The sequence below is a fragment of the Notamacropus eugenii genome, chromosome 2, assembly GCF_028372415.1.
Source record: "Notamacropus eugenii isolate mMacEug1 chromosome 2, mMacEug1.pri_v2, whole genome shotgun sequence".
NCBI lineage: Eukaryota > Metazoa > Chordata > Mammalia > Diprotodontia > Macropodidae > Notamacropus > Notamacropus eugenii.
In genome coordinates this window covers 519,912,574-519,936,042 of record NC_092873.1, presented here as the reverse complement: position 1 = coordinate 519,936,042, position 23,469 = coordinate 519,912,574, and the positions used below count along the sequence as shown (strand labels likewise).

General features: G+C 41.8%; 1 protein-coding gene across 14 annotated transcripts in view; it reads right to left on the bottom strand.

The window, feature by feature from the left end:
- FGGY (FGGY carbohydrate kinase domain containing) overlaps positions 1 to 23,469 on the bottom strand; it is a 537,121-nt gene that overhangs the window by 70,955 nt on the left and 442,697 nt on the right. For 13 of the 14 annotated variants that reach the window (XM_072649657.1, XM_072649652.1, XM_072649650.1 and 10 more), the window contains 2 exons: positions 23,310 to 23,430; positions 16,617 to 16,711 (listed from right to left, as the gene is read on the bottom strand). In XM_072649657.1, coding sequence (XP_072505758.1) covers positions 16,617 to 16,711; positions 23,310 to 23,430 — 216 coding nt within the window. The remainder of the gene's footprint in view (positions 1 to 16,616; positions 16,712 to 23,309; positions 23,431 to 23,469) is intronic. The other variant, XM_072649654.1, reaches the window with a different exon arrangement.

The following is a 23,469-nucleotide window of genomic DNA, read 5'->3' as shown; positions in this document are numbered from 1 at the left end:
GACTGGTCATCTCTTGTGTTTCAGTCTTGCTACACATCTAGATGTCTCCTTTTCAGTCATCTACAACCTACAGCCTACTGAATACAGTGTGGGACATGGAATCAAACTGGCTTCTAATTTTAATTAAACTTATATTCACATCTAGACTAATACATTGATTAGTTGTGCAACCATGGGCAAGTTATTTAACCTCTGTCTGCCTCAGTTTCCTCATTCCTGTAAAATGGGGATAATAATAACACCTACCTCCCAGTGTTGTGAGAACAAACGAAATATTTGTAAAGTGCCTGCCTGGAACATTGCAAGCACTTAATCAATGCTTATTTCCTTTTTTCCTTGGTGAAATCTTTGGAAGGGGAATGTTCCAGAATTTCTACCTTCTGTCTTAAGAGGCAGTTCTAATACCTGAACTAGAGCATACTTTCCCCCACAGCTACCTGATGGATTCTTCCATTTTTTTCCCTTTCAGAGGGTAAAATTACAATTGAAAGAATAACGGATTTGGAGCAAGATATATTTCCTTGATTTTATGATTGTGATCCCTCACATATATTGTCCTCTCCCCTCCCTTCCACCTTCTACCCTCTTGCCCCTGCATGGGCTCCAGGTTCATATAGACCTAGATCTAATCTAATTTTGGTCTAGGAACTTTACTTTCAGGCTGAGTTGGGCAAACACAGGCTATTTGGCATGTACTTCTGGGAAGTTGCTTTTTGCTTTTTGGTTTTTTGGGGGGGTTAGCTTTTTCTCAAAAAAAACTCCCCACCCCAACCTCACCCCTTATTACATGTTAGTCTGGAAATCCTAAGAAGATCAAGCACATGGAAAGAAAAGAAAAAAGAAAAGGATGTTATTTCACAGCTCCATCATGTAGATTACAGGGTGGGTGGAGCTCTTTTGATCAAAGTCTGTTCTCCTGAGCTTCAGTCACCCAATCAAGGGGGCAGGCTTAACTTCTGAAGCCAATTCATAAAGTGTCAAGGTATAAGTTCATCTCTATGAAGGGGCTCTTCAGATGCTTGCATCAAGTTTTATGTCTTACAAGTTCATCCAGTTGAATAAGGAACTCATCTTGTGCCACTACCTGACAGCCCCCCCCTCCCACTCCATCTGGGGGATTCTATTTCAGGTCCAACAAAATGATCAGATGACCTTTGAGGTCCTTTGTAACTATTAAAAAGTAACCTCAAAACAAAAAATTTTATGAATATTTGACTCCTTTGTAGGGCAATGGGAAAACAGTAGTGTGTGTGTGTGTGTTTGTATGTGTGTGTCCATCCCAAGGACACTCAGGAGCCAAGAAGGTGAACCTCACTAATCCCAACAGCTAGCATGAAATCCCCACAGTAATCAGGAATGCCCTTTGAAATATTTACCAAAAAAAAATGGGGTGGGGGGAGATATTTTAGCCTGTTCTCACAGTCCATCCTCATAGAACAGTCTGATCCTCTCTGCTGACATAGTAAGAGTTCAAATGTCCTGATGGAAAATTAGTCTCTGAGAATCAGTGACTAGGATTACTGGTTCCATAGCACGTGGAAGGGGCCAGGGGCCAGAGGCTTCAACTTCCTCGTCACACTGTCTATTGTCAAGAAAAGCAAACACTGATAAAGAAAATCTGAAAGGAGCTAGCATGGGAGGTACAAAAGGGCCTTGGTGCTTGTTCCTGGATGGGTCCTCCCATCATCACCAATGACCATTCAGCTTATTCATTAATGCAAAGAAGCTCAATTCAACTAGCGCTGAGTGGACTGTACTAGGTTCTGAACACAAAAATCAAACAGTTCTGGTCTCAAAAAATTTACACTTATTTTGTTAGGGAGAAAGAATGCTGAATACAAATATATACTCATATATATATGAAATGGTTACATCACACAAGGAACTGGGCACTTGTATCCCTGAGGATACAGAGCCAAAGTGAAAGTTCCTATCTCCAAAAGCTTCTATTCTATTTGTGCGAGCTTATGCACAAAACCTAGAACAATGTAAGAAGCAAAGAGGGGAGAGCAGGGTATCTCAGGCACAGGGAATAAGAAAGATGAGAACTGACATTTATAGAACATTTTAAGGTTTGCAGCATGCTTTCCTTCCACTATCACATTAGGGTCTCACAACAGCTCTCTGATCCTCATATTAACCCAGTGTATGAAAAGTTAGAAGGTCTGAGTTTAAATCCTGCCCACCTTGGATCTTGACTGCCTCTGTGTCACCTTGGGTAAGTCACTTCTCCCTGAGTTTCATGTAAGCCCTGTAAAATCAGAGGACTGTATTAGATGAACGCTTTTTTAGCTTTTTTCATCGTTCTCCATTAAGCTCTGGCTCTCACTGATTGGCCATCAACAGGTCCCAGCCCAAGTCTCACTTGGACATTGCTTTGAGTTTTGATGGTTCAGAGTGAATATAAAAAGCATTTGTTTCTGTTCTGGCCAGAAACCCTAAGGGTATTTCCCTGCCAGATTGATTTTTTTTTTTTTTGAGTAGGCAAAAGAGGCCATTTCTTTTTGCCTCATTTTTTTTTTTTTACCCACCCTTAATCACTGAATGGGTGCGGCCTCAGACAAATTGAGATTTTGGAAAGACCTCAGGTTAAAAAATCCAAGGTCTCCCACTGTATTTGGGGCCAGTCATCTCCAGTCATCTTGATCTATATTTTGCCGCTGGACTCAAATGGTTCCAGAGGAGAGAGTGAGGTTGGTCATTTTGCACAACCCTGCCTCACTTAATCCAAAACACTTGCAACTCAAGACATCACCTTTCTGATGTCATCTGTGCTCTCTGAAAATGAACAAACAATGGTTCAGTTTGGTATTGGGGAGCAGGGGAGTAGAGTATAAACTCCTTGAGAGTAGGGCCAGTGTCTCTTCTGTAACCACTCCCTAAATTCAGCCAGTATGTCCCAGTCCCTTGGTAGACATACTGGTTGACTTCAAGATTGCCTTTGGCTTTCTCTCTCAGAGACCTTCAAGATTGGCCAATTTATGAAGTTGAATACTAGCATGAAAATCCAAGTTTCTAACCAAGTACTTCTCTCCAACCTTGTATTCCCTTCCAATCAGTCCTGGCAGGTGAAATGGCCATTGATGTCTCAGTGGAACTCTTACTTACAATTCCTCCATCATCCATTACTCCCGCATCCAAGCCTCACCTGATAGGGAGGTGACCTGGAGCCAAATGGGTTGAATGGTTTGTCCCTTGTGATGGCCTGTGATGTGAAAATGTCTGTGTTGTCTTGGGATAGAGGGTCTGAATACTTCTCATCATGATGACTGTATGTGAGAGCTGAACATTGTCAAGACCCTTGACTTTGTTCCATCCTTTACAGAAGTACATAGCACAGTGACTGCAGCCTCCCTCTTGCTAAGGTCACTTTTGGAGTATATTTTATACCTTCTATTTCAGTCTACTCTCATAAACATGGAAGATAAGTCATAAAACATTTATTATTGTTCCCAGACTGAATTAATCTACAGCTTGGGTCAGGCTACTTTCCTTCCAAACAAGAAGGCATTATTGGTGACATTGAAGAAGCACTTAGTGTTATTTTTTATGGGAGTATCAATCTATTCTTTTTTCTTTTCAAAAAAGAATATAGCTAGTCATTTTATCCTAAGGACAGTAGTCAAATAAATCTTCTAGTTTTAAAGATGCCCAATGAAATCTACAATTCCTTAGACTGTCAAGATATGGCTGTCTTCCCCATCATCTAGAGTCTCATTCCCTATTCAATGGATAACCCACTACTCCCCAATACAAACACTCCCTTCATGTTCAGCCAGAATTCTTTTGGTCCCAGCCATACACAATGTGAGCTCTTGCCTCTGTGACTCAGCACATATAATTTCCCCATTTGTAATGCCCTTGGCCCAACTCAGCTTATTCCAAACTGACACTTTCTTCAGCCAAGGCTCAAGTTATTTTCCTGATTATTTCAGGCCATCATGATAATTTCCTTCTCTTAATTTCCATTAAGCAGAGCAGTACTCATAGTTTCGCCTCCCCAATTATACCACAGAAGTATACATATATACATACATACACAAATACATATATATGCACATATACACATATATATACATACATACATGTGTATATATGTATATTGTGTGTATGTGCCTGTATGTGTATATGTGTGTATATATATACACATATACATATATATGCATATGAATGGGTATTCACACACACACACACACACACACACACACACACACACACACACACACACACAATTCTCCTGGGGAAGGGAGCATGTCTACCCCTCCTCTTCCCGAACCAAAACAAAACCTTTAGTACTTGTTATTAAGTGATTCATTCACTTATTTAACAATCATCTCTAATGTGCACAGCGCTGGGCTAAGCAGAGATATAAAGAGGGTAAAAAAAAAAGCTTTTGAAATAGAGACTTATCAGAGGAAATCAAAATCAGGTGAGATCAAGATGAAATCCACACATATCAGACCTTTTGTCATCTGTGTTACTGGAGTTACTTTCATTGAGTCTCCAGAAGATAAGCTTACATCCTCATACTTTTATTTAATTAAAGAAAACGTGATTAATTTTATCTACTGGTACAAGAGTCCACGGAAAATTAAATATAAAGAGTTAATAGCAGAATGGAACATTTTTATCTGAACTCCATTGAAGAAGGCATGGTGATGAAGATGATGATGATGATATGATTACTGTCATTTACATAAGGTTCGAAAGTTTACAAAAAGTGCTTTATATCCCTTATTCAATTTGAGCCTCACAAAAACCCTACGAGAAAGGTAAGTGCTGCAGGTACGACTGTATTCTTTTGACAGAAACTGGAAGTCAGACAAACAAAATGACGGGTTCATGTTCACATAACTAGAATTGTTGAATGTTGAATTCGAACTAATATCTTCATTACTCCAAATATAGTGCTCTATCCATTATTCCATGATGTCTACAATATAGACAATGCTTCCCATAACAGAAGAGCAGAGTAGACTATCATAAGGACCCAAGAGATATCACAGAATTTTCAGCTGAGAGCAGGAAGGGAATCTGAGTTCATTTGATCTAACCCCCTGTTGTGATTCAGAACACCAGTGGAACTGAGGAGTCTTGAGTCAATGCTCACACTCCCAAATCACCAACCCAGGTTGTCGTAAACCAAGAAACCAGGTAGTAGCTTGGGGACGATACGTTAACTTTGCTCCAAAGTGGATTGATCTGGATCTCAGATTAGGGTCCTTTGGCTACAGATGATATAAAAATGACTTTAGGACTCTGAGAAGAACTCCTAAGAACCCAGGGAACTTTTCAGAGCTTAGCTTGGTATAGTGGATAGGGACTTTAAACTTGAAGTTGGAAGTACTGGGTTCAAATCCTCCTTTAGCTACTTACTGGCCATGTTTTCTCAGTTTATTCATTTCTAAAAGGGGGGCAGAGAGTTGGCCTCTATGGCTCTAAAATTATTTCAAACTCTTAATAAATAATCTGTATCCTGTCTGGCCAACTCATTTAGCCTCTCTTCCTCAGTTTCCTTTCTTGTAAAATGAGGAGGTTGGATTCCATAGCTTCTAAGGTCCCTTCAAGCTTTAAAACTATGATTCTACAAAATCCCAAATTAGGGATAAGGGGGACTAACCAGCAAGGTTAGGAAACTCTCTGTACTTACTGGAATGCTATTTCAAGTACCAGAGTTCCCAAGGCTACCAACCTAGTACATGGTGTGAACATTAAATTTTCTTTGAAGAAAGAAAAAGGAAATAGAATTAGAGCAGCTGTTAGCAAAGCAGGCTTCCCCTTATGGATTGTATTATGGCTGCATGTTTGCATAGATGGAACAATGCAAGAGCAAGTGTCCTTATTGGGGGATGGCAGGTGGACAGATTCACTGGGAAGCCTCTTGGTGACAGTGGGATGTCTGCATGGAGGACATGGCCATATGCCACCTTCACTAGGCTGTTTACTGATACCTGATACAAGGTGACATCTGTTACCCCTCACGCTTGTGGGATATTTCCCTTTGATGCTTTCCTGCTGTCTGGCCATTCCATGACTCTTAGGCAAGCCCAAGCTCATGATCAAGAGTGCCATTTCTCTTTCTGCCAAGACCTGGAACTGTTCTCTTTACTGGATAGTAAAAATGAAAGGGAAATAGTACGCATTGGATAATTAAAACAACCACCACCACCACCCTTCCTGTGTTAGAGAACTGAGGGCATTTAGACCAGAGGTGGGAGGTGGGAGCATGGGCTCTAACTCCAAGTTTTTGAGGAATCAAGAGGAAGAGGGATTATCGTTGATCTTCTTGCTCCTACAGAGTCAAGCCTGGTGGAAATTGCTGAGAGGCAGATTTAGGCTGGAAGTCAGGGGATTTTCCTAACAATCAGAGTTGTCTATGTAGAATGTGCTGCCCTGTTTCCTTCCTTAGACATCTTCAAATGGAAGCTGGATGACCATTTGCTGATTATGTTGAAGAGACCCTTCTTTTATTGGGCCTGATGACCTTCAAGGCCCCTTCCTGCTCTGAGAATCTGAGCATATATAAGAAGTCACATTCCTCCAGGGATCTGTGAACCAATTTCAAGGGCTTTGAGATTATGGTGGTTCCTCAGAATACAATGTATTTTTCTCTCATACCAAGAGTGTAGCTGATAAAGGCATCCTTAAAAAGTGGAGAGGACATCTGGAGGGCTGTGATTTAGGATCAAGTGGCTTAGGAGGTTGTCATTGATCCCCATAATTCTTCTTATCTAACTATGATTCTTTCCCAGGTACTATTCACAATCCGGGTTCATGAAGCACCTGGTGGGACAGATTCCCAGGGTGAGACAGCTATGTCCACATCCATATGCAAACTCAAATCCTTTTTTGAAACATTTCCCTTCTCCTGTCTGGGCCTCTGTAAAATGAGAAGATTTGACTATATGGTCTCTGATGTGCCTTTTCTTGCTAACATCCAGCCTTCTGAAAATTGTTCACTCCTGAGTGGATTTGTGGAAGTCAAAGCATATCAATGCATAGAGGAGGAGAGGAAGAGAGAGAACATTAACACTTGGGGGAAATGGCAATGGGTTCCTGTGCAAAGCAGGACATTAGCTGTCTTGAAGGGAACCTAGAATTCTAAGATATGGATAGAGTGTGCTTTAGGGAGATGATTTTGGAAGCCATAAAGAGAGGTAAGAGATTGAAAACCAAGAATGACTGGAGTGGTGATCATGTGAGAGGAGATAAAGGTTGGTTGGTTGTTGTCCATGCTCAAAGAGGAAAAAAATGATATCACTAAAGTGGGGTCAAGGTACAGTGTGTCTGGCTGTAGCTGATGACACCCATGCAAACTTGGAAGGTTCTACCACAGGAGAGAAAGGAAGGGATTTGAAAACTGCAAAGGAGTTAGAATCAAGCCTTGGCAACTCATTGGAGGGGTTGTGAGAGGAAGTCAAGCACTGAAGACAGCTCTTAGATTCAGAACACAAGAACTGGGAGGATGGTGATCCCTTAAGCATAACAGGGAAGCTAGGGAGAGATGCAAGTGTTCAAGGAAAGATAATAAGCTCCATTTTAGATATACTGAGTCTGAGATACCTATAGGGCATCTGACTGGCGACAATTAAGAAGCAATTAGTAAAGGGGTGGTGAGATGAAAATAAAGCAAGCTTAACCAGTAGGACTAGTAGTTGTAGAAAGAATATTTGGGGACTGGTCAAATATAAGCTAACTTCCCAGCTATCACTATTATTTTTAAGACTAAAATATCCTTCTCTGGCCACTACTATCCCATGTACATTATGATAAACATCTATTAAGCACCTACTATATTCCTGGCACTGTGCTAAGGACTGGGAATAGAATTAAGAGGAAAGTCAATCCCTTCCCACAATGGGCTTACCATCTAATTCAAGAAGAATACATTCCAAAGGAAGCTGAAGAGCCAGGGATTACCCTGGGTGCAGCAGCAAGTGGTGATGGGGCTGAAGCCAAGCAGAGATCTGGTGGCAGATGCTACTGTTTTAGCTGTAGCAGCAGCAGCAGCAGCAGCAACAGCTAACATTTACACAGCACTTTAAGATTTGCAAAGCATTATCTCATTTTATCCTCACAACAACCCTGAGAGGTAGGTGCCCTTATCCCCATTTTACAGATAAGGAAATTGAAACAGAATTTCAGTGACTTTCCCAGGGCCTCATACCTACTAAGTGTCTGGGACTGCATTTTGAACTCAGATCTTTCTGACTCCAGGGCTGGCATTGTACGGCACCATCTAGCTGCCTCTAAATTATTAGAATGTAAGAACCCAAGGGCAGGAATTGCCTGGTTTTTTTGTACTTGTATCTCCAGTGCTTTGCAAACATTCAATGTGCATCTATTAAGCATCTTACCATGTGCTAGAGATGCCTGTGGAGTGTAGATACAAAGGATGAAAAATCTGTACTTTCAATGAACTTATATAAGAAAGTGCTTAATAAATGTTTTTTTATCATTATTATTCCCTCACACATAATATCCATTGATGTGCTATTTATATTAAGTGCTCAGGACCATGGAAAGAGAACAAAGACATGGTTCCTGCCCTCATGGGACTTAACATTCTGTTGAGAGGATAGAAGTGATAAGTAAAAATGAAAACTTAAGAAATGAAGGAAAATTTAGGGAAAGAGAATACCACCTTCTAAAAGTATGGAAGTGCATCATTAGCCAGCAATGAAAGTATAGAGGAGATGGATGGGTGCCCTCAAATCCTTGACCAAGATGCCATCTGCCTGTTTCCTAGGCTACGGTTATGATGGGATGACAGGGTTCTGTCTTATGGAAAGAACTCTGAGCTCCTCCACAGACTTTGAACACTCCTAACTCTGCTGCACAGTCAAATTCTCCCATTTTAGCCCTTTGTAATCCATCAGCCACACAATGCCCATCCATTCTGCTGCTTGAAGTGCATCCTGGAACCACAGGAAGAGCTTTGGTAAAAGGTGCATTAATAGGGTAAAAAAACCAAGCCAACCCAGTGATTAATTTGGCCTTCTTCTTCAGCATTGTGTTTACACAAGTTGATTATGTAGCACTTAATTATGAATTTACCCTACTTAAAAACAAGAGTGCTTTCAATTTTTAATGAGATGAGGGAAGAAGATGCCCTTACTGGACAGGGAACAGCTATTTTATTTCCTTCTCTTGTTTGGCTCATCCAATAAATAACATTTCCAAGGAAATGCATCCTTCTCTTTGGGTCCCTTCTTTCCCAACCCTTCTTCTTGACCTTCTGGGTTAAAAAGAGATGGAAGCAGATAAGACTCACTTACTAACTTGCTTTCTTCAACCTCTAACCTTGACTGGTTAGGCTGGAAACAACTGTGAAGCTATGTACTAAGGAATTAATTCATTTCTGCTATCTGATTTGGCATCTGGAGATGCCTCCTCTCGGGGCTATTTGGAGGCAGTTGGATTTTCACAGCAGAGTTTGCCAGTACTGTGGTTCAGCATCCCTGATGGCTGCAACAAACCCTTTCCTGGGCTTCATATTGGACAATTTCAAACACAGAAGCCTGACATCTCAAGATTGATCCTTTCCAATAAAATTTTACAGTAGGAACTGAGAAGGAAGATTGAGAAGTATGGGTTAGAGAACCTCACCTACAGGTTTCTAGTATGTTGGCAATCACCTGTCCTTTTATGACACAAACGCATTCTATCCACTCTCCAAATCCTCATGTTGCACAGTCTATGCTCCTCCTACACACACACACACACACACACACATACACACACACACACACACACACACACACACACACACACACACACACACACACACACTCTCAGCACTCACAGGTTCATCAGTTAAGTACCTAAACCTGTAACTACTTTAACAGCCTCAAAGGGTATATCATACTAGGTTATCCATCTAAAACTCTGGCCCATGAGCCTCTGCTAGCATGCTTCCCATTAACAGCCAGTAGACCCAATTTTATCTTTACTAAGATGGCAGAGAAACAGTTACAAAATATTCTTCTGATCAACTTAAGTTGTGTGCTTTCACTAACATATCTGGTGACAAAGGAATAGAAACAATACAATTGCTGTGAAACACACATGGAGGAGACACATATGGCCAAGCCAACTCATGACTCAGGAACTTCAGGACCTCAGCACCTTTACTCTCTAAATAGCCCTCACAAAGGTCCTCCTTCTCCTCCCACCTCGGGCACAGTATTGTTGCCTGTCAAGTAGCTCATCTGGGCTCCCAGGGTCCACTCTTCTCCATAGCTTGATGCTTGACAGTCAGGACTAGCTCTCTCAAGTCCACAGCTGTCTCCACTCTCTCAAATAGTTACTTCTCTGTAGCCATGTCTATCTGAAGTGTGTCTCTGGTCCCTCCATTGTGCCCTGAACTTTCCTGAACTATCAATTGGGGGATAGGGTCTCTACTTCTGGGAGAGTAGCTCCATTTCTAGATGGCAGATGGAAGAAGGGAAAAATCCCTTCCTTACCCTCCCCCATGTCATCAGAGATCCATTTCACAGGATGATCTTGGCTTATCTTGTGTCCAACTCTTCTAAACCACACACTCTAAACTCTTTCAGGATTTAGCTGTTTAAAGCCCTACAGAGCTGTAGACAATTTCTGCTCATGCAAAGAGGTTGCTCCCTTCTGGCTCATCAGAAAAATCTGTTTGTACTTGGTACAGGGATCACCACATATTATCATTTAGCTAACACATTAAAATCTCTTCATCTGTGACGATATCCCATAGCTACATTAACTGAGATGAACAGAGAGCGGGGTAAGAAAGAGATCAAATACACCTTCCTTTGGAAATTCCATTAGCTCTTGATAATATTCAACATCTTTGTTTAAAACAAAACAAAACACATAGATGAACCTAGAATAAATATGGAGGAAGTACACAGAATTTCAGAGTTAGAAAAGACCTAAGATCTCACTTAGTCCAACCTATAGCTAAATAGGAATCCCTGACAAAAGTTCAGCCAGCCTCTGACTGAAAGAGCTCCAGCAAGGGAGAACCTAGCACAAGAAGCAGCGCCCCATTCCACTTTGGTATAACTCCATTGGTCAGGAAGTTTCTCTCTGACATCAAGCGTATATTTGTCCTTCTGAAATTTCTACCCATTGTTCTTGGTTTTAATGGGTCAAGCACAAAATGTCTAATGCTTCTGTCACTTGACAATTCTGGAAAGCTTTGAAGACAAGTAGAACATTGTTCTTAAACTTTTTCTTTTCTAGGCTGAACTTCCCTAGCTTCTTCGATTAATCCTTCTGAGGGATGTGTTTAAGTTCCTGGACCATTTTGTTTGCCTTACTCTTGAAGTGCTCCAGCTTGCCAATATGATTTTCAAACTTTGGGGTCAGGAACTGACCACAGTACTTTAGGGCACGCTGATTACAGTAGAACCACCATTACCTCCTTATTCCTGGTCAACATGCATCCTTAAACCAACCAAGGCTTCGTCTTAGTTTTTGTGGCCACGACAATGTACTGTTGCTTCATATGGAGTCTGCAGGCCACTAAAAGCCCGTGAGATTTTTTTTTTTCAGATAAACTGCAGTCCATCTACACCTCCCACGTTTGTAATCCAAGTATAAGATATTACAATCATCTTTTTTTTTCCATTTCACCTTATTTGATGTGATTCAGTGTCCAGGCAGCTCAGTTGGTTGGTTGGTTGTTGTCTTTTGTCTTCGAAGAGGACCAAAATGAAATCACCATGATGTAGTGAAGTTTGAGTGTGTCTGACTGTGACTGATCAGACTAATATGAGCTCAGAATGCTCTACCACAGGTTGGGCACAGATAGTCTGTGTGAATATTTGGGGTGGATACTCCAAATTTGCTCATCCTCCATTTACTTTGTGATGTCTCAATTCTTCTTTGCTCATAGAGCACAGCGCCCTTTCTGATGTGGGCACCCATGCTGAGTGGTCTTGTGCCAGTGTCTCCCATATCTTACAGTAAAATCCAAAGCTCTTGAGAGAGACCTTGAGAGTGTCCTTGTATCACTTCTTCTGACCACCATGTGATCACCTGCTCCATGTGAGTTCTCCATAAAATAGTCTTTTTGGCAAGTGTACATTTTGCATTTCAACAACATGGCCAGTCCATTGGAGTTGCGCTCTCTGAAGCATAGTTTGAATGCTTGGCAGTTCAGCTAGAACAAGGACTTCAGTGTCTGGTACCTTATCCTGCCAGGTGATCCTCAGAATCTTCCTAAGACAGTTCAAATGGAAGTGATTCAAATTCCTGGCATACCTCTGGCAGACTGTCCATGTTTCACAGACATGCAACAATGAGGTCAGCACAATGGCTCTGTAGACCTTCACTATGGTAGTCAGTCTAAGACCTCTTCCCTCCCAAACTTTTCTTTGGAGCCTCCCAAACACTGAGCTAGCTCTGACAATGACCCATTGCCAGATCTAGCTCAGTGTTTGGAGTGGTGGTGGCTGATGCAGCACCTGTGTTTTCTTGGTGTTAATTATTAGGCCAAAATTAGCACAGGAAGAAGAGAATTGATCCATACTTTGTTGCATCTCAGCTTCAGAGGCTGCATTGAGTGCACAATCGTCTGCAAACAGAAAATCATGTACCTACACTCCCTCTACTTTGGTCTTGGCTTGTAGCCTTCTCAAATTGAAGAACTTACCATCAGTACAGTAGTTGACCTTGATGCTGTGTTCATTCTCAATGAAAGCATTTGACAGCATGGCTCAAAACATCATGCTAAAAGGCATGGGAGCAGGCACACAGTTCTGTTGCACTCCATTGGTGACTGGGAAGGCGTGAGAGCTTTGTCCATTATCCAGAACCCGGGCAAACATGCCATCATGAAACTGACGTACAATATTGATGAACTTCTCTGGGCAACCAAATTTTGACATAATTTTCCATAAGCCCTGATGACTAACAGCGTCAAAGGCTTTGATCAGATCTACAAAGGTTGTGTACAGACCTCTATTCTGCTCCTGGCATTTCTGCTGGAGTTGTCAGGCAGAAAACACCACATCTAATGTTCATCGACCTTTTCTGAAGCCACACTGGCTCTCAGGTGTATGACCATCTTTCAGGTGAAGGATCAGCCTATTAAGGAGAACTCTAGCAAGCGGAAAAGGGGTTAGCTTTCAAACCATAGAAGAGGGAGAAGCAGCCTAAATGCATCCTTAACTCGGGGCACTGTGCAGCATCCAGAGCCACCTTCCTCAGACCAGGACAATAATGAAGCCATTATTTTTTTTAGCCACATACTTGAGGATGCCTTGTTGAACTCCCCCAACCAAAGGCTCATTCACAGACTTCAATGCTAGCTCCATGCATTCCAAGAATCTGAATTCAACTGTTGAATTTTTTTTTCAGAGTTTTCTGGGCGCTCTTCCCAATCACAGTAGATTTTTGATTAAATTATGGCCTGTTGACCTGTCTTTTGCTTTTACTTAATCTTAAGGACTTAGTCATAATACTGACTCTCCAAGAGACTAATGGGTTTCCATGGGTGACCCTCTCAGCCCACACACTTGTGGTGACCAATGGATGAACAAGTCCTTTGATAGAACAATATTAGTTTTGATGAAGAGGCCCAATGTATTACTTTATATTTTACCTATTTTTGAATTCATATATTTAATATGTAAAAATATTTAAACATATATATGTATATATATGTATACATGTGTATGTATATCCACACACACACATATATATTTCCCTAGTCCCTTCCCTTCCCTTCCTTCCATGTCTATTATTTCTTATTACCTACAAGGGGTGAATGGTCTCTCACTAGAACCCTTCCAATCCAGGCAGCATGACTAACAATTCAACATGTTGTTATTAAGTACCGACTAGGTGCTCAGTAGAGAGTATAAAAAGACTAAGGCTGAAGGAGCCGCTCAGTGGTGTAGTAAGTAGAGTGCTAATCCTGGATGGAGTCAGGGGGACTAGAATTCAAATCTGACTTCAGACATTAGCAGTGTGACCCTGGGCAAGTCACTTAACCCTGTTTTTCTCAGCTTCTTCATCTGTAAAATGATCTGGAGAAGGAAATGACAAACCACTCCAGTTTCTCTGCCGAGAAAACCCGGAATGGGGTCGTGGAGAGTCAGATATGATTGAAAAATAACAAAAATAGTTCCTGCTCTCAAAGAGGTCATTTCTAGAATGCATCACATGTCCCAAAAGTCTTAGGGCAGTTTTAAGCTACTGAGGGTCCTAGATGGCCTAAGGAATTCCTTGTAACTACTCTGTACATCTATGTAATTATCTGTGTACATGGGGTATTTCATGCCCCTATCTCCAATGTCCCCTTTGCTCCCCAGAATGTGAGACCAAGGACATTTGGTTTTCCCAGTACCTGTCATTTAGCAGACAATTAATGCTCATTAATAGATTGCTTCCAACTTAGATGTTGATTCTGAAAAAAAATGAACCCCATTTCTTTAAAGAGGGAAGTGAAATGCTTGAACAAACTCATACTATGGGATGGGTGAGGCAACGACAAAGGAGTCTGGGGTAAATTCACCTACTTTAGAAGACAAATCTATGGGAAGGGGAAAGCAAGCTTCATGGATCCTTCATAGGGTAAGTTTGTTATCTGAGGCATCGGAAAGACATTTTGCTGCCTGCACTGATGTCGCCCCTCTGAAAAGTGGGTTGGAAGCAGAGCTTTGCCACAGATTACATCCAGAACTAGAGGCTTTCCTTCATCAGCTTCTTAGGGGAAGAAAGCCCAGGATGTTAATACAGATGTGGCCAATAACGATCATAAGGGGAAGGCCTGGTATCAAATTTAGAAAGAAATCTTTCCTTAAGCCACCAATGTTCACCTCGACTTGCTGCCCTCCTCTCATGTGGTAGATGGGGAAATGGATAAGGGGCTCAGAAAATTCAATCAGGAAGCCAAACGTATTCCCTAATCATTCAAGACCAGGACCTTTTAGCTCCAGACAGAAATGCTTATAGGCATTAACTAGCAATCAGCCACAGAAGAAAGCTGATGGCATGGGGAGGAATCACTGGAAATATGACAATGGAACTTGGAGGTAGAGAAAGCAATCTATGTACAAGACAAAAGACACTCAGGAATCAAGGAGAGACTTGGAGAAAAAAGCCACAGGTTAAGTGTAATCCAGGTCCTTTCTATGTTTCTCATTTTGTCTTCCTTCCTTCCTTCCTTCCTTCCTTCCTTCCTTCCTTCCTTCCTTCCTTCCTTCCTTCCTTCCTTCCTTCCTTCCTTCCTTCCTTCCTTTTTCTTTCTTTTCTTCCTTCTTTTCTTTTTTCCTTTTCTTTTATTTCTTTTTCTCTTTCCTTCGTTCCTTTTTTCTTTCTTTTTCCTTTCTTCTTTTTCTCCTCTTCCTCCTTCTCTCTCTTCTTTTTTTCCTCCCATTTACTCTCATAGGTGAGATTTTGCAGGAACCACCAGGACCCTTCCTTCAGAGGATATGCTCCCTCCTTTCAACTGCCTTTTGTGGTTGTTATCTTTCCTCATTAGGAAGCAAGGTCCTGACTTCAAGGACTGTCCTTCCCACTCACTTGAACATGCTTGGGGCTGTCTCTATCTCTTTGTTTCTCTCTCCCTCCTCCTTTAGTTCCCTTCCATTTCTGGAAGATCCCATGGTCCTAGCACAAAGAGGAAGAACTAAGCAATACAGTCCATGCTGGATAAACAGCATTCATTGTATTGGACCCACCAGCAATGTCTGTGTGGGGGGGAAAGTAGAGCAAGAGAAAGTGCTGTGTACACGAGCCAGAGAGAAAGAGACAACAGAGAGGGTGGGAGAAAGAGACAGACAGACACACGTGATGACAGAGACGGACAGATGGAGAGATTATATGTGTATAGATACATATAACTATATACATATGGGTACATATACATCTACATGTATGCATAGGTTGTATATTAGGGCTTTGCTGCACAAGTCTAGATCACCTAAAATGGAAGCATGACATGTATGTGTATATGCACATGTACATATGCATATATTATATATTTTATACACTTAAATAACCAGAACTCAACATTTCTAGAGCATTCCAAGATTCCCAGAACATTTTCTTCATAAGAACCCATTGAAGATTGTGATAGGGGCCTTTAGAATGCCATATGTCATGGCATAACAGAACAAAGAGATTTCTGAAAATGCAAAACAAGGGTATGTGTGTGTGTGTGTGTGTGTGTGTGGTGTGTGTGTGTGGTGTGTTTGTGTATGGTGTGGTGTGTGTGGTGTGGTATGTGTTTTTGGTGTGTATATGTGTTTGTATGTGTGGTATGTGGTGTGCTGTATGTGGTATATGTTTTTGGTGTGTGTACAGTAGTGTGTGCTATGGTGTGTGTGGCATGTGTTGTCTGTGTGTTGTGATGTGTGTGGTGTGTTTGTATGTGTGGTATGTGGTGTGTGGTATCATGTGGGGTGTGTGTGTATGTGTGTGTGTAGGGTGGGGAGAAGATCCAGGGCCAGCAGCAATTGAGGTGCCAGAGGCAGGAAGGCTGTGTTCCTCCCTGGGCTGTTGCCTCCCTTTCTTAATGATACTCTTGCCAGTGTTTTGCAAACTCTCAAATAGCTCAGAAAGGCTGTTGACAGCCAGACAGCAGAGGCAGGCCTGGGACCAGGCCCTGCCCCTGGGCAGGCACGTACCTGGACTGAAGTGAAGTCCCCAGAGGCACAGGCTCCCAAGATAGCAGCCCCAACCAAGACAGACTCCACCTCTTGGGAAAGGACGATGGGCAAGCCTGGACAAGACAGGGAACAGCAAGATAAGAAAGAAGGAAGAGGGAGAGGCAGCCCCTGACCTCAGGGCAAACAACAATTGGGGCTCAGAAGATCTTCCCCATTGTGCTCCTGGAGATGCACAGCACCGAAGGAGCTCCCTGCCTATATTACTGGTTCAGGAGCCTAAGGGATCACACACAGACAGTATCCCAGATCTGAAGCTGGTAGAAACCTTGGAGGCCTCCAATCTGACAAGCCCATTTTACAGATTAGGAAAATGAGGTCTGGATAAGGAATTTAGATTGGTAGGCTCCTAGAGCTGGAAGGGACCATAGACACTTCTTGCCCAATCCCTTTATTTTACAGATATGGAAACTGAGGCCCAAAGAGATTAGTGGTTTGCAGTCAAAGCAGTGTTTGTACCAAATTGTTCTAACTTTAAACCAAGTTTTTTTTTTAGCCCTACCATGATGAAATTTGATTTAATTCAACTGGATAAGCTTCAGTTGAGCACCTCCTATGTGCCAAGTACTTGCCTAGGTGCTAGAGATACAAAGACCAAACAAACAAATAAAAAACAGAACAACTCAGCCACAAGAACAACAAAGCATAACAACCCCTTCCCTGGGGAGGCAGCAGGACATCAAGGAGACTTTGTGTCATTGAGAACTGGGTTCAAATCCTACCTCAGTCATGTCATAGCTATGAGACCTGGAAAATCATTTAACTCCATTGTGCCTCAGTAGACTAATCTGTAAAATGAAGTAATTGGACTCAATGGCCTCTGAGCTTGTGGATAAGCAATAGAAAGATGGAAATTATATTGCAACAGTTTCCTAGGGATGAAGATTTGTGACTGTCATTGGTGGTGGTGGTGGTGGTGTATAGAGGGAGACCAAGGTAATAATTAGCAGAAGATAAAAGTAGCAGGCTATGGGGCCATGACTGGGTATTGAAGCCAATGTAACTAGAATAGGGACTATGTGGACAGAATTGTGGGTATCTGGGTTCAACCTGGCTATTTGCTGTGTGTGTTGCGGGGTAAGTCCATCTTTTATGGCCTTAGTTTCTTATCTATGAATTGAAAAAGTTGGACTAGATAACCTCTGGAGTCCTGTTATCCTCTTTAGCTGTGACTAGGACTTGGGTCTCTGTGAGGGAGACTAGGGTCTCCCTCAGCTAATGGTTCTCAAAGTGCTGATCACCAGGGAGACTTAAGACCCCTTAAGTGGGGATCCATGAGATCCAGGACATTTTCATAACAATAGTAAACCATTATTTACCCATGAAAATAATCCTCCCTTCTACATGAGACCAGATATTCTGCATTCTACCTCAACCAAAACAACATGTCCCAATAGATTAAATGCAGAAGCAGTTAGGAGAAATCAGCTGTCTTCCATTAAGGCAGACATTCAAGAGATTTGAAAAAAGTGCCAATCTTTTCACGAATTCTTTTTGGGGAAATATATTTATTTTTCATAAAAAATATTATTTATGCTAATGTGTAATAAGTTTATTCTTATTTTTAAATGGATTAGCAAATGAATATTTTTAAATGTGTGAATTTTAATTTCTAAATATCAATAGCTGTAGCCTCCGTGAACAAAAGCTCTTTGAGTCCTCAGCAATTTTTAAGAATGTAAAGGGCTCAAGGGGGGAGGTACACAAATGATTTAGAAGGCACATATTTTCAGATTTTTTTGGAGGTGCTAACTAATTATGTTGATTTTTCCTCTTTCTTTTGTTTAAGAAAGTGCTATTTGTTACATGGGATGGTTTTCTTGGAGGGAGATGAGGAGGAATATTGGAAGAAAACGTTTAAAAAAAGCAAAAGAGATTAATAGAAATTTATCCTTTTTAAAAAAAAAAAAAAGGTATCAAAATATCCAGAGACCAAAAAGTTCGAAGACTGCTGCCTTTGGGAAATTACTTAACTGTTCTATGCCTAAATTTCTCCAAAAAGTAGGGATTATTTAGCTCTAAATCTATAATCCTCTAACAACAAAGAGGATCAAGAATAGGTGGTACAATGGTTAGAGCACTGAGTCTGGAGTCAGGAAGATCTAGTTCAAATACTGTCTCTGACAGGTACTTGTTGTGTGACCCTGGGCAAGTCTCTTAGCCTCTGTTTGCCTCAGTTTCCTCAACTATAAAATAGAGACCATAATAGCACCTACTTCAAAGGGTTGTTGTAAAGATCACTGGAGACAGTATTTGCTTAGCATAGAGGCAGGAACATAGTAAGGGCTCATTCTTTTTCCCTTCCTGACCAAACAAAACAAGATTACTTTAAGAGATATCTCTGTTCTTAGTTTTGTAAAGTCTCTCTTTAAGGTGGAAATGTCTCAAAACAGATCTCATTCCAGGGAAGTAGGGTGGAAAACAGGACAAGCATGAGTTCATTTGGGTTAGAAGCTGATTCCCTGACTTAACCAGCTGTGTGACCTCCTGGAGCCTTCTTGCTCCCTCTGCAACATGGACTTGACCATATAGATCCACCCATGGCTTCAAAGACTGCGTCCTCTGAGAAATCCTCTGTAATCCTCAAAGGGCTAGACAGCTGGATGTTTTCACTCAGTTATGGCCTTGGGACCCCTCAATTGGGGGATAAAGAAGGAATTCTGGCCACTGAAGAGTCCAGGGTTTCTTTCAAAAAGCACAACCAGAATCCCTTCCTCTGACCATGATCATGTTGGCAAAGATCTTTCCATAAGAAAGATTGTTCTACCTTGATATACCCATGGAGGGGCAGCACCCATTAGAACAAGCTAACCCTAAAACAGAGGTAGCAGAGCAAAAAGAAACTGACCCATCAGAGAGTCAATAAAGGAAAAATACAGCTGCTGTTTGTGAACAAAACATTTCTTCCAACAGTTAATTAACTAAGGACTTACAACTGAAAGATACCTCCAAGATCATCCTCTCCAACCCTCCCATTTTAACGATGAGGAAACTGAGATCCAGAGAGAGAAAATGATTTGTCTGAGGATATGCAGGAAGAAAATGGTGGGACCATGATTTGAGCTCAGGTCCTTTGTCCCCCAAACCATCCCTATTCCTACTGTACTGTAACAGAAGGGATCTTGGAGGTCAGATAGTCCCAGCATCCCTGACTACATCCAGGATATTGAGGGACAGAGTTCTACAGAGAGTGACTTTGAGAAGCCTTTTCCAATGTACTTGAACTCTAGGGCCTTGTCTCTCTTGAACCTTTCCAGTTTGTCCTGCATATCGTTTGATTGGACATAATTGTTTGCATGTTATGTCTCCCGTTAGACTGTAAATCTTTGAGAATAGGGACTGTCTTTTCCCTTTCTTTGTATATCCAGTACCTGGCACATGGTTGAAGCTTAATAAATATTTACTGAACGACTGAGTAGATCTGGCTGTTATAGAACATTTATACCAACTCCCTCCTTTTAGAGACAATGAAACTGAATCCTAGGGAGGAGCGACTTTTCTGAGGTCATTTACATAGTAAGTATCAGAGCAAAGGTTTGAACCCAGGCCCAGCTGTGACACTCGCGGAATATTGGCTAAAGGACTGGTCTTGGAGTAGGAAAGACCTGGGTACAAGTCCTGCCTCTGACAAAAACTTACTGTGGGATTATGGGTAATTTACTTTATTATCCAGCGCCCTGGGCAACTCCCTACAGATACTGAATGGCTGGTTGTTGTCCTTCATGTTCAAAGAAGACCAAAATGGTAGCACCGTGTTGGGGTCAAGGCACAAACAGTAATATAAATAATCATGAGCATTTGTGTAGCTACTTTAAGCTTTTACGTATAACATTTAATCCTAGTAATAACTTTGCGAAGTAGTTAATAGTATTATCCCCATTTTCCAGGTTGAGAAACATTAAACACATGGCCAAGAGCCACAGAACTACTATTTGTCTAAAGGAGGATTTGAATCCAGGGCTATTTAACTCTAAACTTAGGCTATTCTTTACACCTTTAAAGACTCAAAGTTATAGATGAGCTGCCAATCCATAGTGGTAGAGAGAATTTCCATACCAGGAATCCCCCCCCCCCACTCATGAAAATTACAGTCTAGATTAAAAAGCAATATTTAGCTGTGTATCATCATCACTGTGATCAATATCACCCTCGTCCTTACCATCTACATCCTTAAAGAGCTAGATCTTTTTATTTTAATTGTCAATGATAATAACTGATTTCCTTAACAACCAAACTGATTGTCAGACCCAGAATCTATAGGGTTGTGCAAGTCAGAAGCCACTTTCCAGTAGGTTTCAGAACTTTACTGTCCCTTTTTCTGTGGATGTACTGGAAAGGGAATTTCCGAAATCTATATCCCTCTTCCTCTCTGAGAAAACTTGAGCAGTGAAGATATTTGAAGGAGACAGGAGTCAGTGTCTGATACTTTCTGCCTGGTTTGAGTAATGAGGCCTGGATTCCACAGCGCTGCTTTCAAATTTGGTCTTTTCTCCAAAGAATTGGGGTGGATGGGGGAAGGGATGGGAGAAACTTCTGGAATTCTAGTTATTTTATCTGATAGACTAATGAGTTAAGCAGAACCAAGAGCATTTGAAGGCAGATGAACTTTGCCATTCCTCTGTCAGTCAATGTCCTTACAAAGGGAGGGGAATTCCAAGCCCAGAAAAAAGGGCCCTTTGTACTGGACTGTATCTGGTCATTAGCTCCAGCCGAAGGATTCCAGTTTACATTTTAATCCAAATACCTATTAATAGACCTCTTATTTCAGCCCCCAGAGAATAGCTTCCAAAGCTGAGACTCTCTACAGTGAAACTGGCCCTATGTTCCTCTGGATTTCAATAAAGCAAAGCTACTGCTTAATACTGATCTCACTGGACAAACAGAGGGTGCCACCAGTCCCAAGGTCCTAGTCCAGGTTACCCCAGGCCACTGTGTCATGGGGTCTCACCTGTGGCTGGTTTCCATTGTCCTTCCTGCCTGTAATGAGGTAGGAAGTTCATTTGACTGGTAGAGAATTAGAAGTCCCCACAGTAAAGGCCAAGTTCCAATTTACAATTTTATCAGAAGTAGTCAGACCATTCTTAATTTAAAAAACTGAATTCAGCAGGCAAGCCTGAGCCTGGGGAAAGCCTGGGGAAACCTAATGAGGTTTCTATGGATGAGGGTAGTGTGATGCTGAGGCAGGAGCCCTGGCTTTGGCATCAGAGGACCTGAAATCAGTTTCTCCCTATTCAATAACCTCCACTGACTCCTTATCACCTCTAGGATAAGCCTCTGTTTAACCTTCAAGTCCCTTACCTGGCCCCTCCTAACTGTCAGTTTTCTTACATACCCCTCACTTCTCTCTCCTACTCTGTGATTCCATGACAGAGGCTCCGGGGGGAATTCTCAGACATGATTCTTTAAGCCTTTTCACCATCTGGTACCCTCCCTCATCTGTCCTTCCTGGCTTCTCTCTCAAGTCTCAGCTAATGTCCCACATTATATAAATAAGAAGCCCTTCTCCTGAATCTCAGAGCTTTTCCTTCACCATTATCTCCAATTTACCCTGTTTATATGTTATTTATGTACAGCTGTTTGCATGTTTCTCCCCATTAGACTGTTTCTCCAGAATAGGGATTGGTTTTTGTCTTTAGTTGTATCCCTCCAGCTTAGTATTGTGCCTGGCACATAGTAGGTGCTTAATAAATACTTATTGACTTGAAATCCAGCTCTGTTTTTCAGTCTTAAACCCAGTCTCAACCCTTGCTCTTCTGATCACAAGTCTTCAATTAAGAGATGCCTGTAGGAATGACATTTCACCACAGGAGAAGTCCTTCTTCCCTGACTGTTACTGGGAACTGTATGGTGAACGTCTAGGGGTTCTCGTGTGACTAAACACTTGGTTTGACATTTCATCCATGAACTTATCATGTAGTATCTTGTACAGTAGGATTGCAAGAATGTGGAAGGCAGAGATCATCAGACCTTAGGTGGAGGCCTCTCATCTAGTGCTTTGTTTATTTTGGGGGGGGATAAGGAGTACTGACTTGTGATTGTATTGATGCACTCCTAACCCAATGCCTTTCCTATGATGCCATGCTACTTCAGGCACCCCTGTTCATGAATCTACACTGCAGGCAAGGAAACACAATGGGAAACTTACACATTAAGATTTCTAGGAGGAAGCATAATGACAAAAGCCTGTAATCTTGGGCCTCAAGTAGTTTAGCTGGAGAGGAGTGATATTGTACACAGATAAAAAAACAGATAATAATAAATTAAACAATACCAACAGACTCACTTCCACTCAGTAGATGTGGAAGAAACAGTTCAGGACCATGGAAAGAATGGTTGATTTGGAGTCAAATCTAGCATTATCACTGAGTCTCTCTGGACCTTCTGGTCTCTTCATTTGCAAAGGGAAGCTCTGGCCTAGGTGGATGCTGAAGTGCCTTCCTGCTCAAAGTCTAGAATTTAGAAGAGTTTCTAGTGCTCTTAAGAAAAGCAAAACTCAAGGGTTGGTGGCCGAGGGTGGGGAGACGAGCTCTGCACATTCCAAGAACTCTGAGCCATCAGGAACGTTAACTTTTCCTCTGTCCCACAGATCCCCAGATCTGTCCCACAGATCCTAAATAGTGGCAGGTTGGGTGTTTCCTTCTCTCTCTGACTTACCAGTGATGTCAGCATGCATCTGCACAAAAAGAGGGTTCTTGCTGAGACCCCCACAGAGAAACAAGGTGCTGATGGAATGACCGGCTGCCTCCATGGTCTCCAGAATGTGACGGGTGCCAAGCTACAAGGGCAAAGCAGAGATGGCATCACTGGTGATAGA